We start from the raw sequence: 17,639 nt of genomic DNA, 5'->3' as shown, positions 1-17,639 counted from the left end.
CTTAAACAAAGAAAAAATTAATAAAAATAAAAAACCCTTACTTTATATATTAAACTTATCAAAGGTACCCAACTCTGTAGAGCCCTGGAAATTACACATATCTCTATGTTAAACAAACTCAGCCAATTGCAGCTTATTCAATAAATCATTGTTAAACAAACCATCATTTAATAGACACAAAATCAGAGCTTTTGATTGGCTGTTAGTTCACCATATTCCTGAAAAACCTAATTTCTGATTTAAAAGAGTGAGAGAAGATAGTTCAGGGAGACTCAACTTATTGGAGCTGATGGCATGGGGACAGATTTCTTATTTTGGCTGTAATCCAAGGAGAATATAAACAGTATGTGGGTTCCTCTAACTTCTTTTCCTTTTACTTAAATTTGACTGCATTAAGTCCTTGGGTTTCAATCCTCTTTGAAAAACTAGACAATTGAACTCATTGGGATGAAAAATAGCAAGATAAATTTCCAAAATTTTCAAATAGTTGCTTGGACTATTTCAGTTAAGTCACATTATTTGAATGGCTAACAAAAAGGCAAAATACATAGCCAGCACTATTTGTTGAGGAGCACAGTAACATTTTCCCAAGTGATTCTGTTTTTTTCATTAAGAATATAAGGCAGGAGGTAGTAAAACCCAAATGTGCATAGATCCACATGAGTTAAGAGCTCAGCTATGGGGATACCTTTGTAGTTCTGTATTACCGTAGATTTTAATGGCTTTTTTAAAAAGTTAATTTTTGCTTCATATCTGTTTTTTATAAAGTATGTTTTTTACCTTAACATATGCTTATTAATTTTCCTATGCATTCGCTTTTACTTCTATTTTGTGTGCTAATGATTGAACAACCATGACTTTCATAAAAATATTCTTAAATTAAAACCCAACTTTGATTTTTTTAAAAATAAATCTACCAAGTACTATAAATGAACATTAGAGGAGGAAAGTCAAATCAGAACACAGCGTTTGATACAGAATGAAGAAATATTTTTTTCTCAATTGAACGACAAAATCATATATACCTTGTGTGTGAGACATTAAGCGTCCTCCCGTGCGCGAAAAGTCAGTGAATTGTTTTTCCTTGAACGTTACACTTTGGATGAAAGTTGTCGGCAGAAGAACCGGGTGCGAACGCCCAGGGATCTTTCCGCTGCTGCAGCCGAGGAAAGAGGCGCGTGAGGGCGTCTCCCGCACCAACCGCGCAGCGTCCTTCTTCGTCGGGCGAAGCGGCGGAGCGGAGGTCCAGCCTCAGCGGCCCGGAGGGAAAGGCGGGGGATGGCGGGTGAGAAGGTAGGTCGGCCCAGGACGGCTGGTCTAGGCCCAAGGGAAGCAGCTCGAGCTCACCCTGGTTGCGGAGGGGAACGGGCAGGCCGTTAGAAGCCGTTTGGGAAACCGGAACGGGGCTGAGGGCGGCCGAGAGGAGGCTGGCTTGACTCACTCTCTCTCCTCGGTTGGTTTAATATGAAGGTCGTTATTTGGAACAGGAGAAAGGGCTGCTAGGGACCCCGGCTGCCGTCCTACTTCCAAGATACTCGGGCCAAAAAAACCTTATTTGCGGGTATTTTCAAAGTCCCGCGTGTCTCCGCTTTCCAGCCTTTCTAGCCAAGTCGTTTGGCGGTAGTTGAGAAGTCTTGAAGTTCGCGTTTCTTGACTCCACTCAACGACGAAACCGGTGATCCTAGTATAAGGTTTTACACTTGGCCTCACAATTGCCCCAGCATTGCTAAGGAATTTTAATATCAGTATTACTAACATCAACCTTAAGCATAATGAAATCCCTTCACTAGTATCTTTTATTTTACCTAAAATATTTATGTCCTTTCTCGTGTGTGTGTGTGTGTTGCGTGTGTTTAACCTCAGTGAAATGTATTGTAAAAAAAGATAAGTGGAATAAACCAGATTAAGTTAGTCTTCCTTAATAACGGGGGGGGGGGAGAAGTTTATCCCGTAGGATTCTATAAAAGTCCTGTACAAAAATTATTTTATCCTTCATGGGGGCAGGAAATAATAATGACGGTTTAATTTATACCCCAATCCGACACAGATTTTCATGGAACTAAGGTCGTTGAAGTGAATATCCTGCTGCGTATTTATATCAAGTCCCTACGTAATCGATTTGAATTTACTTGCAGATAAACATAAGTTTTTGTCAGCAGAGAAGTACATACCCCTGAAGTAAAGAAAAATTACCTGAATGATAAATTGTATTTCATGTAAAGAGGTCTGCCTATATAGTTCAATCATACTAAATGTCATTTGTGGTCTAGAAGGATAGCATGTTCAATATCTCTCTGCTTAAATACACTAAACACAATCCAAAATTTTTATGGTATGAACAATTTTTATGAAGTAAAGCCACAGCCAAATTCCAACTAATTGGAATAGAGAACGATTCACATTCATATTTGGCTTAAAAATAGATTGTTTCATTTAAAGTAGCTTATCCATCATTAAAAATATTTATGCTTCTGTGAAGTATGCATTAAAATTGCATTTTACATAGTAAACCCAGAATAGAGTATTTCATTTGGCACACTTTTAATCCACAATCTAATCAAGTCCAATAAATAGGTTTGAATGACTTTTTATTACTGCTGTCAATAAGATTAGTCCATAAGTATTTCAGATTCATTGATACTTGTGGGATAGCTATGTACCTCAATCTTGAAACTATAAAGTCTTTACTCCTTCAGTTGTAAAAGGCATTCAGTATTTTTTCCAACTGGAAAGCAATTAACAAATTATTTACAAATCATTCAGTGTTTGGAAAATGTATTAAGAGTATTCAGACTAGTGTATAAAAGTATTTGTATTCACAAACAGAAAATAAGAACAAGATCTTATACAGTACAGACATACTCACAAGGGTGAGATGTCTTTAGTCTTTAGTATTATCCTGGCATGAAGAATTTGTACCAAAGAATATCTGAACTGCCAGAAGATAGGTTATGTTCCCAGACTTATATATCAAAGAGATACAAATATGCACTGCCAGCATATTTTTTCTACCTCTACTTAGACTTATATACATAATAATAATAATAATAATAATAATAATAATAATAATAATAATAATAATAATAATAATAATAATAATAATAATAAGTTGGAAGGGACCTTGGAGGTCATCTAGTCCAACCCCCTGCTCAGGCAGGAAACCCTATACCATTTCAGGCAAATGGCTGTCCAGTCTCCTCTTAAAAACTTCCAGTGTTGGAGCATTCACCACCTCTGGAGGCAGGTTGTTCCACTGGTTAATTGTTCTGTCAGGAAGTTTCTCCTTAGTTCTGGGTTGCTTCTCTCCTTGACTAGTTTCCATCTGTTGCTTCTTGTCCTGCTTTCAGGTGCTTTGGAGAATAGCTTGACTCCCTCTTCTTTGTGGCAGCCCTTGAGATATTGGAACACTGCTATCATGTCACCCCTCACCCTTCTCTTCATTAAACTACACATACCCAATTCCAGCAACTGTTCCCTATATGTTTTAGCCTCCAGTCCCCCATTCATCTTTGTTGCTCTTCTCTGTACTCTTTCCAGAGTCTCAACATCTTTTTTACATCGTGGTGACCAAAACTGGATGCAGTATTCCAGGTGTGGCCTTACCAAGGCATTGTAAAGTGGTATTAGTACTTCACGTGATCTTGATTCTATCCCTCTATTAATGCAGCCTAGCACTGTGTTGGTTTTTTTGGCAGCTGCAGCAGCACACTGCTGGCTCATATTGAAGTGATTGTCCACTAGGACTCCAAGATCCCTCTCACAGTTACTACTATTGAGCAAGGTACCACCTATACTATACCTGTGCATTTGATTTTTCCTGCCTAAATGTAGAACCTTGCTTTTTTCACCATTGAATTTCATTTTGTTAGATAGCGCCCAGTGTTCGATTCTGTCCAGATTTATTTATTTATTTATTTATTTATTTGTTTTTATAAACCGCCCTTCTCCCGAGGGACTCGGGGCGGTGTACAGAGTAAGGTAGGTATACAGATTGAACAATAAAAAACAATAGTAAAAACAAACTGGGACCCCAATTAAAGCTATCAGGCCAGGCCGGACTGCTGGAACAGGAAGGTTTTTAAGTCGCGCCGGAAGGTGCGGAGGTCGGGGGCCATCCGGATTTCGGTTGGCAAGCAGTTCCAGAGGGCTGGCGCACCCACTGAGAATGCCCTCCCCCTGGGGGCCACCAGCCGACATTCCTTGAGCGGTGGCACCCTGAGGAGGCCCTCTCTGTGGGAGTGCACAGGACGGTGGGGTGCTGACATTGGCAGAAGGTGCTCCCGTAGGTAGTCCGGACCCATGCCATGTAGGGCTTTGTATGTCATTGTTAGCACCTTGAATTTCACACGGAAGGCAACCGGAAGCCAGTGCAGCGTACAGAGGAGAGGTGTGATATGGGAGTATTGGGAGGCTCCCAAGAGTGTCCGTGCCGCTGCACTTTGCACCAGTTGAAGCTTCCGAGTGGATCTCAAGGGCAGCCCCATGTAGAGAGCGTTACAGTAGTCTAGGCGAGAGGTCACAAGGGCATGGGTGACTGTACGTAAGGCATCCAGGTCCAGATAAGGCCGTAGTTGGCGAACTAGTCGAACCCGGGAGAAGGCCCCCTTGGTCACAGCTCCTATGTGATCTTCCAGGGAGAGCTGCGAGTCTAGGAGGACACCCAGGTTGCGGGCCCTATCAACAGGGGGTAGTAACTTGTCCCCGATGTTAAGGGATGGGACGTTCTGAATATCCTGGCTTGCCGGTACGTACAGCCATTCAGTCTTGTCCGGGTTCAGTTGAAGCCTGTTCCTCCCCATCCATTCCCGGACCGCTTTCAGGCAGCGGGACATCACGTCGAGGGCATCACTGATATTGTTTGGAGTTGAGATGAAAAGCTGGGTGTCATCAGCATACTGATGGTACCCTACTCCAAAGCTGCGAATGATCTCACCCAGCGGTTTCATGTAGATGTTGAACAGGAGAGGCGAGAGGACCGACCCCTGAGGGACTCCGCAAGCGAGAGGCCTCGGGGTCGACCTCTGTCCCCCTGCTAGCACCGACTGCGAGCGACCCTGGAGAAAGGAGGAGAACCAACGCAGAACCGTGCCTCCCACTCCCAGTCCCCTGAGGCGTCGCAGTAAGATACCATGGTCGATGGTATCGAAAGCCGCCGAGAGGTCTAATAAGACTAGGACAGAGGAATGGCCCCTGTCCCGGGCTCTCCAGAGATCATTCATCAGAGCGACCAATGCCGTCTCCGTGCTGTAGGCCGGCCTGAAACCCGATTGGTACGGGTCTAGATAAACCGCTTCATCCAGGATCTGAGGAAGTTGGTGCGCCACCACGCTCTCAACAACCTTCGCAAGGAAGCGAAGATTGGAGACAGGACGAAAGTTATTCAAAGAGGATGGGTCCAAGGTGGGCTTCTTGAGGAGAGGTCTCACCACCGCCTCCTTCAAGGCGGTGGGGAAGTGACCCTCACTCAGAGAAGCAGAGATGATTGCTAGGAACCAGCCTCGTGTCCCCTCTCGAGCTGCATAGGCCAGCCAGGAAGGGCACGGGTCCAGTAAGCATGTGGAGGCGCTCAACCTTCTCATAATCCTGTCCACTTCCTTAGGAGTCACAGGATCAAATTCCTCCCAGATGACGTCGACAAGACTGTCCATGTCTTGTTCTTCCAGCTCAGCCCAGTTGGAGTCCAGGCCAGTTCGAATCCGAGCAATTTTATCCAGCAGATATTGACCGAATTCCTCGGCTCAACCCTGCAAGGGTTCCTCCCTCACCTCTTGGTTCAATAGGGAGCGAGTCACCCTGAACAAGGCAGCCGGGCGATTATCTGCGGACGCGATGAGGGTGGAAAAGTAGTTGGATTTTGCCACCCTTATCGCAGCGAGATAAGACCTGGTGAGGATTCTTAATCGCAATCGGTCGGATTCGGATCGACTGGATCTCCAACGGCTCTCTAGGCCCCGTCTCCGACGCTTCATCTCCCGGAGCTCCGCGGTGAACCATGGGGCTCGCTGGGATCTGCGCCGGGTCAGAGGCCGCAAGGGTACAACTCGGTCCAGAGCCTCCGTGGCTGCCTTTTCCCAGGCTTCCACTAAGGCATCCGCCGAGCTGTGAGCAGGGATTGCATGTGTGTCCCTAAGCGCTGCCTGGAACTTATCAGGGTCCATTAGGCGCCTAGGGCGGTACCATCTGACTGGCACCGTGCACCCACGGTGGGGGGTGGCAAAGGGGAAGTCTAGCCGCAGGAGGTGGTGATCGGTCCATGACAGGGGCATAACTGTCGTGGCACCCCCACCGATATCATCACGCCACCGTCCAGACAAGAACACCAAGTCTGGGGTGTGGCCTCTCTCATGAGTCGGTCCAGAAATTATTTGCGACAGGTCCATGGCCGCCATGGAAGCCATGAACTCCCGAGCCAGTTCTGACGATCCTCCCAGGGACGGTAGGTTAAAGTCGCCCAAGACCATGAGTTTTGGGAATTCAACCACCAACCCTGAGAGGACATCGAGTAGCTCGGGCAGGGCCGCCGCTGCACGATTAGGTGGTAGGTACGCCAGCAGCAGGCCCAACTGCGCCCCTGGGCCGTATCTCAGTAGGAGAGACTCACACCCGACCATCTGAGGGACGGTGGTCTCTCGCGGGCTAAGGGATTCCCTGATGATAACTGCCACTCCCCCGCCCCTCCCATGGGTCCGAGGCTGGTGCAGCACCTGGAAACCTGGCGGGCAGAGGTCAACCAGAGGGACACCACCCTCTGGGCCCAGCCAGGTTTCCGTGATGCAAGCCAGGTCCGCATGCTCGCTCTCCACTAGGTCACGAATGAGGTGAGCTTTGTTAGCTACGGACCTGGCATTCAGGTAGACCAGCCTTAGCATAGGCGGCTGCACACCTTCGCTCCCGGGTCCTCCGGGGGAGTACAGAGGGTCGGAGCGTCTCACCGCTTGTACAGAGCGGAGATGACACTCCCGGTGACAATACGGCCCTCTGTCTGTGCACCTTCTGCCGTTCCCCACCATCCTGGGAATGGGCTGTTTGTCAGTACGCCACTGGGTATTATCGGCGACTGGTCCTCGTTTTACACCGTCGCGAATGGTCGTAGGCCTGGCCTGCGTTATGTTGGCTGGAAGGCGTGCCTTTCCCGCGCAACCATAGTTTTCTCCCACCCCCCTCCCTAACCCCACAAAAAACTTAACTAAGAACTTAATCAGGGGCCTCTTGTTGGGCTTATGCTGGAGGCCCCTGACCCTGCCCGGCCATCTCTCAGAGGCCCAGTGGTCGGGCCCGTCATCGAGATTGGATGTAGTGCAGGCGGGTCGCACCCAGGAGAGGGGGGAACCCCTGAGGGCGTGCAGTATTGTGCTGGAGTATTGAAGGAGCATAGTCACAAGGGGTTCCGGGAAGGCAGTCCCCTGGATGGTGAATTTGCAGGAGGGTCGAGTCGGGTAGGTGGGTTTCTGGATCGTCACCCTGTCACTGCCACTTGGCCGGGCGAACCCCCAGAAGCAGGCCACTCCTCATCCTCTCACGATGGGTTGTGTCTCTGCTTCCGGAGGTGGTCCAGAACGTACTCTGGGTGAAGCATACCCCATAGAGCTCTCACCTCTATGGGGTTGCAGGTGTAAGGCGAAGCCACTCTGCCACCGTGGCTTGCACCCAGGCCCGTTATGTCCTGTGGGGAGAGAATGGGCAAGGATGGTTGAGAGTGGGCAGAAGGCAAGGTGGAGGGATTCATTAACTGGAGTCAGCTTTGGTGGTTCAGCCGCCCAAACAGTTTCCTCCCTGATCCTCTGGGCGTTGTTCCCGGCCGCAGCTCCATAGGCCCCTATTGGTTGGGGACCGTCCGGAGCGTGGCCTCCCAGAGGTATGGGAGTCCCTGGTGTCATGTCGCTGCTGTTGCCGTCTCCGTTCAAGGTGCCTCGAAGAGGTGGCTCAGGGTGTGGGCCGTAGATGCCTCGCCGCCGCCGCTACCGCCGCTGTCAAAGGCCCCTGGGCAAAAACGGTCGACCGGGGCCCGGAGAGGCTGTCACCGCCGCCCTCGCCTTCGTTGCCGCCGCTTCCGCCGTACAGGGCATAGAGGAGTCGTTGGCACCCATTCGGGGCGGCTGCAAACGGCTCAGAGTGCAGGCCGGAGACGCTACGCCGTGTCCATTTTTGCCGGCGTCGAAGGATCCTGGTGAGAAGTGGTCGGCCGGGGCCTGGAGAAGCTTTCGCTGCTGCTGTGGCCCACGCCGCCGTCGCCTCCATTGCCCAGCGTCTCCTTTGGTGTGGATCTTTTGGAGGCACCGCCGCCTAGGAGCAGCCCAAGGTGGTCGAGGAAGAACAAGGCACCGGCCCCACTCAAGATGACTGCATCGGTTCAGGGGGCGGGCCGGAGACGCCACACCGCTGCTGCTAGCGCTTCTGTCAAGGCCCCTCGGAGGACGGTCGACCGGGGCCCAGAGAAGCTGTCTCACCGCCCGCGTCTTCGTTGCTGCCGCTACCGTCGTACAGCTGGTCTGCGGCGTCTCCTTGATCCCTCGGAGACGCCGCCGCTATCCGGGAGCAGATTAGGCAGCCGAGGCAGAACAGCAACTCCGGCCCCGCTCAGGATGGTTGCAACGGCAGCAGCGGCTCAGGGGGCGGGCCGGAGATGTAACGCCGCCAGCGCTACCGCCGCTGTCAAGGCCCCTGGGAGGCGATCGACTGGGCCTGGAGAAGAAGTCCCGGCCGCCGTCGTCTCCGCTGCCGCCTCTTCCACCGCCCAGCTGATCCGCGGCGCCTCCTCTGATCCTCGGAGACGCCGCCGCTGCCCGGGAGCGGGCCAGGGAGCCGAGGTAGAGCGGAGGCGTCGGCCTCACTTCAGTTGGCTGTACAGCCGCAGCGGCTCAGGGGGTGGGCCGAAGATGTCACCGCCACCGCCACCGCTGTTTCAAGCCCCCTGGGGAAGATGATCGGCTTTGGGCTTGGAGCGCTCTCACCGCCGCTGTTGTTGTCCTCGCTTTCGCCGCCTCCGCCTCACAGATGATCTGCGGCGTCTCCTTTGATCCTTCGGAGACGCCGCCGCCGCCCGGAGTAGATCAGGCGGCTGAGGCAGAGCGAGGATGTTGGCCCCATTTAAAACGGCCGCCAACGGCCCAGGCGGTGGGGCGGAGATGTCCTGGCACCCCTACAGCTGATTCGGGGCGGCAGCGGACGGCACATTGCCCAACTCAGCTGCCCAACTTCTGACCCCACCCCAGGGGTCTGTTGACATCCCTGGGGGGCTCCTGGGGGGACGCCTTACCACAGGGGGTTACGGAGCTCTCCCCAGCACGTCCGCCATCTTTGGAGCCGGCAAAAAAAAAAAAAAAAGAATGGTCAAAGAATGCAATAAGGTTTGTCTGGCACGATCTGTTTTTGACAAACCCATGTTGGCTTTTAGTGATGTCTTTGTTTGCATCAAGGTGTTCACTGATTTGTTGTTTGATTATCTTTTCCAGAATCTTCCCAGGTATTGAGGCCAGGCTGATAGGTCTGTAGTTTCCTGGATCTATTTTTTTCCCTTTTTTGAAGATGGGAACTACATCAGTTCTCTTCCAGTCCTCTGGTAGTTCCCCAGTGCTGCAGGATCTTTGAAAAATATAGTTCAGTGGTTCTGAGATCACGTCTGCCAGTTCCTTGAGAACCTTGGGGTGTAATCCATCTGGTCCTGGTGATTTGAACTCGTCTAGGCTGGACAGGTGGTCACTTACCATTTTCTTGCCTATCTTAACTTGTGTTTCTATTCTGTTCTTTATGGCACTGGTTTTGGTAGGTTGGACTGTTTTTCCCCTTTGTGTAAAGACAGATGCAAAAAAATGAGTTAAATAGTTCTGCTTTCTCCCTGTTGCTTGTCACCTTCTTGCCACTTTCCCCCACTAATGGACCAATCATTTCCTTAACTTTTTCCTTGTTTTTTATATGTTGAAAGAAGCTTTTTTTGTTATTTTTGACTTTGGTCGCAAGCCTTAGTTCATTTTGAGCCTTAGCTTTCCTCACTTCATCTTTGCAGGCATGGGCTATTTGCTGATATTCTGACTTAGTTATGTGCCCCTCTTTCCAATTCTTATACTTGTCCTTTTTATCTCTCAGTTTATCAGAGAGTTCTTTATGCAGCCATGCTGGTTTCTTTTGAAAGCTGTTATTTTTGTTCTTTGTTGGTATTGTGCTAGACTGGGCCTTTATTATCGCACTTTTCAAAATTCCCCAAGCTTCTTGAGTTGTTTTCCCCTTTAGGATTCTCATCCATGGAATTCTTCCCAAGGTCTCTCTAAGTTTATTGAAATTAGCTCTTTTAAAGTCCAAGACTCTAGTTTGACTGTGTTCTATTGCTTGTGCTTCCAGAATGTTGAATTCCAATATTGCATGATCACTTCCCCCCAAGGTTCCTGTGGCTTCGACACCTTTTGTCATTTCATCTCTATTAGTGAGAATTAAATCCAATATGGCTAATCCCCTAGTTCCCTTCTCTACTTTTTGGGAGAGAAAGTTGTCTGCTAGGTTTGTCAGGAATCTGCTTGATCTTCCACTTGGTGCAGGGTTTGTCTCCCAGTTGATATCAGGGTAATTAAAGTTCCCCATTACTATTGTGATGTGCTTCCTACATACCTTAGTTAGCTGACTAGCAAAAAGTTCATCTATTTCCTCTGCTTGGTTGGGCGGCCTATAGTATACACCTATGGCAATGTCATTTTCCCCCCTTTTATATTGACCCAAATGCATTCAAGTTTACAGTTTTCATCGTTGTTGTGCTCTATTTCTGTAGAGATAAAATTATTTCTTATATATAGAGCAACTCCACCTCCTCTTTTGTTTAATCTGTTTCTTTTAAATAATTTAAATCCCTCTAGCTGTGTGTTCCATTTGTGGGTTTCGTCCCACCATGTTTCCATAATGGCAACAATATCATATCCGCCCTCATTTACCTGAATTTCTAGTTCACCCTGCTTACTATTCATACTCTGTGCATTGGTGTATAGACATTTGAGTTCTTTATGACTGACCCTTTTTTTCACTTGCTACTTAACTTGTGTGGTGCCTGGGTTCCCCTATTTTCTTAGATTGCCGGGGACAGTGATGTTCTGTATCAATTAACTCACTGTCCCTGTTGTTTAGTTTAAATATTCCTCCAGAAAAGCTGTGAATTTATTGCCAAGTAAATCAGTCCCTTTCTTGGATGGATGCAAACCATCTCTTTTGTACATTTTTTCATTGGACCAGCTACAGACATCGTGACTAATATAACCAAAGCCTTCTCCTTTACACCACTCCTTTAGCCACATATTAAATTCTGCTATACGCTGGCCTTTTCCATTTTGCTCCTTATACACTGGTAAGACCTCTGAATAAGTGAGCCTACAGCCTATCCTGCTAAGTTCCTGCCCGAAGCTCTGGAAATCATTCTGCACACAGAGTACATCCTTTTGGGACAGATCAGATTTCACAGTGCTTTACAGTCCTCTCTAAGCTGTTTACAAAGTCAGTATATTGCTCCCAACAATCTGGGTCCTCATTTTACCAATCTTGGAAGGATGGAAGGCTGAGTCAAACTTGAGCCTGGTGGGACTTGAACTGCTGGCAGCCAGGAGTTAGCAGAAGTAGCCTTCAGTACTGCAATTCTAACCACTGCGCCACCACTACTCTTTATCTCATCCATTCATCTGTGAGACAGGCATAAATCATCATTAACTATACCAGTATTGTAATATTTCCTCCTTTATTCTAATATTCAATGTGTAAATCTGGTATTTGCTCAATCTGGTATAGGTATAACAGAGGGAGAGTAATGGGTAGCATATTTCATTCTGATATAACATTCTGCTGATTTAAAAACATACAAACAGTACTACAGCTTGTATTATTTATATGCTACTGATAGTGGAAAGAACCCTTAGATCAAGGTTCCACAAAATAGTCAATCTCGACCCCCAGGTTTGATGGGACTAACTAAAGGGCAGTATTATTATTTGCACTACTATTTGTTAAAGTAGAATTATTACATTATTTTCATACAAAAAACTTATACAAGTCAATGAACTGAAGAGTTTGAGGAACCCACCTTAGATCATTGAAGTGTTTGAAATAGCATCTTTGGTAACTAGCAGGTTTAGCTTTCCAGTGGCAAAGCCCTCCTCTTTTGCCAGTTTTCTTTGGCCTGAGATGGTTTGGGTGGCCTTCTTAGGAAGCTTCTTATAAGCAAACAGCAACTATCCTCCAAGGAGAAAATGCTAAAGACTCTGAGCCTCAGGATTTCAGAACATCCAGAAGGTTGAAGAGAAGAATGCTAGCAAAAGAGGTGGATTCTGGAATCCACATCTTTCTTTAGCATCCTCTCAGGGGGAAACAACAACAACGCTAAGCTGGCATTCTGAAAGGCTCTGCTCAATCAAACCTAAGAACAATCTCAAATGCTCTCTGCAATCTGATTGGGTTGGCACTTACAAACTGTTTTTATTGTTTCTAAGTTATGCTGGGAATCTTCTGGTTTGATAAAATGCTTAAAATAAATATTAACAAATATTAAAACCATCACTAGATTGCAAGCATTAAATATTGGTTCACACAGGTGCACTACTCTTAATATCATTTTCTCTCCCCCCCCCCCCCCCGATTAGGTGGCTAAATGTGAACCCTGTGAAAGAAGTTATGATAACATGGTAAAAATGCTTGAGGATCTGAACAGGGATTTGGAAAAACTTCTGGAAGACATGGAAAAATTATCAGGTGTGACATATTCTTGAAGTGTATATTGCTAACAAATTGTCAATTTAGAGAAATAAGAATTTATTGCAGTTTTTGTAGACATGCATTTGGATTACAATGCTTATGAATAACTTGTTAGACTTCAGTAAGGCATTTGACAAAGTAGACCACAACCTACTCCTTAGTAAGCTAGAAAAAGGTGGAATAGACACCACCACCACCAGATGGATCTGTAGCTGGCTGGCAAACTGAACTCAACAGCACTACATCCACATGGCGAGAAGTAAGCAGTGGGGTACCACAAGATTCCATCCTAGGCCCAGTACTCTTCCATATCTTCATCAGTGACTTAGATGAGGGAATTGAAGGGGAACTCATCAAATTTGCAGATGACACCAAACTGGCAGGGATAACCAACATCCCAGAAGACAAACTCAGGATCCAAAAAGATCTTGACAAACCTGAACAATGGGTTCTATCCAACAAAATGAGTTTCAATGTAGAGAAAAGCAAAAATTTTACATTTAGGCAGGAAAAAGGCTTTAAAACAGTAACTGTGAGAGAGACCTTGGAGTCCTAGTGGACGATCACTTAAACATGAGTGCAGCAGCAGCCAACAAAAAAGCTAATACAATCCTGGGTTGTATAAACAGAGGTATTATTACCGCTTTATAAAACCCTAGTAAGACCACCCCTGGAATACTGTAGCCAATTTTGGTCACCATATCACAAAAAAGATGTTGAGAGTTTGGAAAAAATTCAGAGAAGAGCAACTACTATGATCAAAGGCCTGGAGACTAAAACATGCAAAGAATGGCTGCAGGACTTGGGTTTATCTAGTCCAGGGGTAGGCAACCTCGGCTCTTTTATGACTCATGGACTTCAACTCCCAGAATTCCTGAGTCAGCATAGCTGACTTAGGAATTCTGGCAGTTGAAGTCCATGAGTCATAAAAGAGCCAAGGTTGCCTACCCCTGGTCTAGTCTAAAGAAAAGAAGAAATAGGGGAGACATGATAGCAGTGTTCCAGTATTAGAGGGGTTGCCACAAAGAAGAGGGAATCAACTTATTTTCCAATATGCCAGAAGACAAGAGAAGAAACAATGGTTGGAAACTGATCAAAGAGAGTAGCAAACTGGAATTAAGGAAAAACCTCCTGACAGAACAATTAACTAGTGGAATAGCTTGCCTCCAGAAATTGTGGGTGCTCCATTACTGGAGATTTTTAAAGAGGCTAGACAGTCACTTGTCTCAAATGGTATAGGTCCGTGGTGGTGAACCTATGGCATGCGTGGCACTCTCCTCTCTGTGGGCATGCCTGCTGTTGCCCTTGTCCCAGGCCTTCAGCTGGGTTTTATAACACCTTTTCACTTTAGGCCTCTGCCGCTGTGTGCAAAACAAAAACAAAAACGGGTCCAATCAATCAATTTCAACTTCTTGCGGGGGAAAAAAAGATTTCACAAAGTTGGAATTGATTGAACTTTTTAGTCCCACCCAATCTGCCGTTACTACAGCCGCCACGCCCACCCAATGGGCCACGCTCACCCGGTACCCGACGATACATAAGTGGGTTTTGGGTTGCAGTTTGGGCACTTGGTCTCTAAAAGGTTCGCCATCACTGGTATAGGTTCTCCTGCTTGAGCAGGGGGCTGGACTAGAAGACCTCCAAGGTCCCTTCCAGCTTCTATTCTATTCTATTCTATTCTATTCTATTCTATTCTATTCTATTCTATTCTATTCTATTCTATTCTATTCTATTCTATTCTATTCTATTCTATTCTATTCTATTCTATTCTATTCTATTCTATTCTGTTGTATGTGCATTTTCATTTGGTAGCTTTGGTCATATGTAGCACATAGTTAAGAACTGTGAATTTTTATGCTAGAACAGTTTTGTTAACCTGATCTGTTTCTGCAGATTAGTATTTTATGAAATGAAGCTTAATGTCATTTGTTCTTATGAACTTTCTTACTTTTCTTTTACCAGATAAATTACTCATTTAAGTATTTTTCCATATATATTTAAGTACCACCATTTCTTTTTATTTTTCAGAAGAATGTTTTTTAAAGTACTAAATTAAAATAATTTCTTACAAGAAATATCATTTTGCATATGTGCAGACCTGATTAGAAACACACTAGTAAAGAATGTAAATTTTTGTTTAACTATCTTGGTTAAATATGTGTGTGTGTGTGCGTGCGGGGAGATTAAATATCTAAAATCCATTATCCATTATCTCTCTGTATTGAAATGCTTCTTTTCAGATTAGGTTTTTCACTTCATGAAAGAATATTGGATTATTGGAAACCTTAGTGAATTAGAAAAAACTGAAAAAACCCTCCAATAATAACATATTCCTGTTTTTATCAGGAATGCATTTCAGGAAAGATTTTAATTTTTTTTTAATGGAGCAATTCCTGATTCATTCAAAAAACCCCACTACTGTTTTTAATAGTCTGACTTAATATTGTGTGATTAATTATTTAACAAATTTGTTTATCACATTTCTGTATATTACAGCATATAGTGTCCATGTTAAAAGTAATCAGGAATGCACATGTAGTCAGAACAAGAACTTTTGTAATTAAAAATTGTGACACAGAACTATCTTGAGGATTAGTGAAATGGTAAACAATAGATGAATAAACTATTTTTTGTAGTATAATAGAGACATTTGAAAAAATATTTGGAATTAGAATTGGCAGTTCTGTTACTGTTTATTTTTTATTACTTTCTCATTCATCCCATTCAAATTCATCCATTGTATCACTGAATTTATCTGTTGGGTTGTCCCAGTGCAGGCTACTTGGATGGCTTATGATATGGTGGTAATGCGTGCTAATCCAGACCTGGCCAATTCAATGAGACGTCTGGAAGATGCCTTTCTCACTTGTAAGGAAGAAATGGAGAAAAACTGGCAGGAAATGTTGAAGGAGACTAAAGGTGCTGAACCAAAGCAATAACTGGTTTTGAAATTTCTGGTGGAAATTCAGACCTGGGAAAAGTTAGTCTTGACAAAATACATTTTAAAAATATGTTTCTGAGCTGTGTCTATTTCAATTTTTATTCTTCAATGGAAATGCTTTCAAACACTACAGTATGATTTTATTGTATTTTCGTCATTGATGATGTCCGTCACAGAACTTATTCTTATCAAATTCAGTTCCTCTATTAACCTATAAAATAAATAACCTTAAGAATAGGAGTTACTGAAACTAAAGTTACTGATCTTGATATTGCTATCTATATTTACAAGAAAGAAAAAAATTATAAATTCAATCCAGTTTATTCCCAACACCATTTGTAGGAGTGCAGCCCTAAATCACAAATAAGATGAGAATAATTTGACCACAAGATGGCACTCACACATAGGATCAATTTTAGAAAGACAAATCTCAGCGTGCCAACAACACAGGTTGTATCCGTATATACAGTAAAACCTCAGGTTAATAGACAATTCAGGAAAGAGATGGGATATTTGAATGTATGTTAAAGTCAAAGATGGAAATAGAATAATATAATTACTAGGAGATGACTGGGTAGAAGATAAAGATAGTTACTCTCTTTTTTCTGATTTGAGGCAAGCCATGAGGAGTTGGAGAGGGAAAAGTACCTTCTCACATGAGATAAATAATAGTGAATGGCGGCTACCCATACTAGGGAAATTAGCAGAGTGGAAGAAGATATGTTTGAAATTCTTGGCATTGACTGACAAGGAGATAAGTCATCTTTGGAAAGTGACGAGATAAAAGCATGGAATCTGCTTAGATAGAAGCTAAGAATCTGCTTAGCTCTCTTCTGTTCAAGACGATGGAGGGGGATGGGAATGTGGCAGGCAAAAGAGCAGAAAGGATTCAAGACTGGGGATTGAATCCTCATGAGAGTTTAAAGTTACCCTTGTAAGGTAGTACATTAGGGTAGATGCAAAAACCATATGTATACCAAGCTACAGAGGGGCTGTTTGGATCAAGGTCTCTTTCTCTTCCTTGTGTTCAAAAGATAGGAGGGCATCTTAACCTATTATGAGAGTAAGAGTGCTGAGTACGTTTTTTTTTATTAAAGAGTTTTACAAAAACAAAATTTTACAATATATCCCCAAATCCCTCCCACCCCAAACCCACCCACTTCCCCCCCCACTTCCCAGAGCTAAGTATAGGATTATAGTTACAATAATCATATTCTAAATAAAATAATCATATTCTAAATAAAAATTATGCATAATATACAATTAACCAAATTCATAATGTGCTTTAACTCCCCTTTAACATAACTACAAACAAAGTACCAATAACAATATCCCACTAAAATCTACTCATAAGCTAAATGGAACTTTTTAGTCCCATATTTGTTCTGAATATAATTTATCCATCTCCTCCAAACTGAGTACGTTTTTATGGTAGTAACTGCACTAGTGTTGTTGCAAGTCTCCAGACACAAAACATGTCATGCAATGCATGCAGAGAAGGAGGCTGAAGTTCCACCCACTTGAAATCTCCAGTGAAGCTGATTGAGAAGTGATCATTGTCATGACTGCTCTGTCAACAATAGAGAATCTGGAGACAAAGACTGCTGAAAGGAGGTTTCTATTACATTTTGCTATAATACACCTTGGCTACTATTTATTATTGCAGTTTTATTGTGCATATAAGTCCCACTCAGGTGATATATTTTCATGAACATGTACTCCCCAGGCATAGCTGACACCTATCTCCATGGATATAAGACAAAGAAGCTTCATAGAGCATGTAGCTGCACTGTATTTATGAACTATTGATAATTCAGATAGCATGTCTTTATAGAGGTCCCAAAGGTGCTTTTTCAAGAGGCGCTGGACTTTCTTATTTTTTCTTTGAAGACGTTTCGCTTCTCATTCGAGAAGCTGCTTTAGCTCTTGACCTGGATGACTGAGAATCTCCATAGACCTCTCTGTAGAGGGTTCCTTTACA

General features: G+C 44.7%; 1 protein-coding gene across 1 annotated transcript; it reads left to right on the top strand.

Moving 5' to 3' along the window:
* The first annotated feature begins 1,279 nt into the window (after window positions 1-1,279).
* Window positions 1,280-15,687, top strand: SYCE3 (synaptonemal complex central element protein 3). Its single transcript, XM_081321801.1, has 3 exons — window positions 1,280-1,293; window positions 12,606-12,714; window positions 15,490-15,687. Exons 2-3 carry the CDS (start codon window positions 12,645-12,647, stop codon window positions 15,654-15,656), a joined length of 237 nt encoding a protein of 78 aa, XP_081177927.1. The 5' UTR covers window positions 1,280-1,293; window positions 12,606-12,644; the 3' UTR covers window positions 15,657-15,687.
* Window positions 15,688-17,639: the final 1,952 nt, after the last annotated feature.

This window comes from Vipera berus, assembly GCF_964194415.1.
Source record: "Vipera berus genome assembly, chromosome: 2".
NCBI classification, from domain to species: domain Eukaryota; kingdom Metazoa; phylum Chordata; class Lepidosauria; order Squamata; family Viperidae; genus Vipera; species Vipera berus.
Note: the sequence above shows the minus strand (reverse complement) of the source record. Positions and strands in the feature narration are given on the sequence as shown.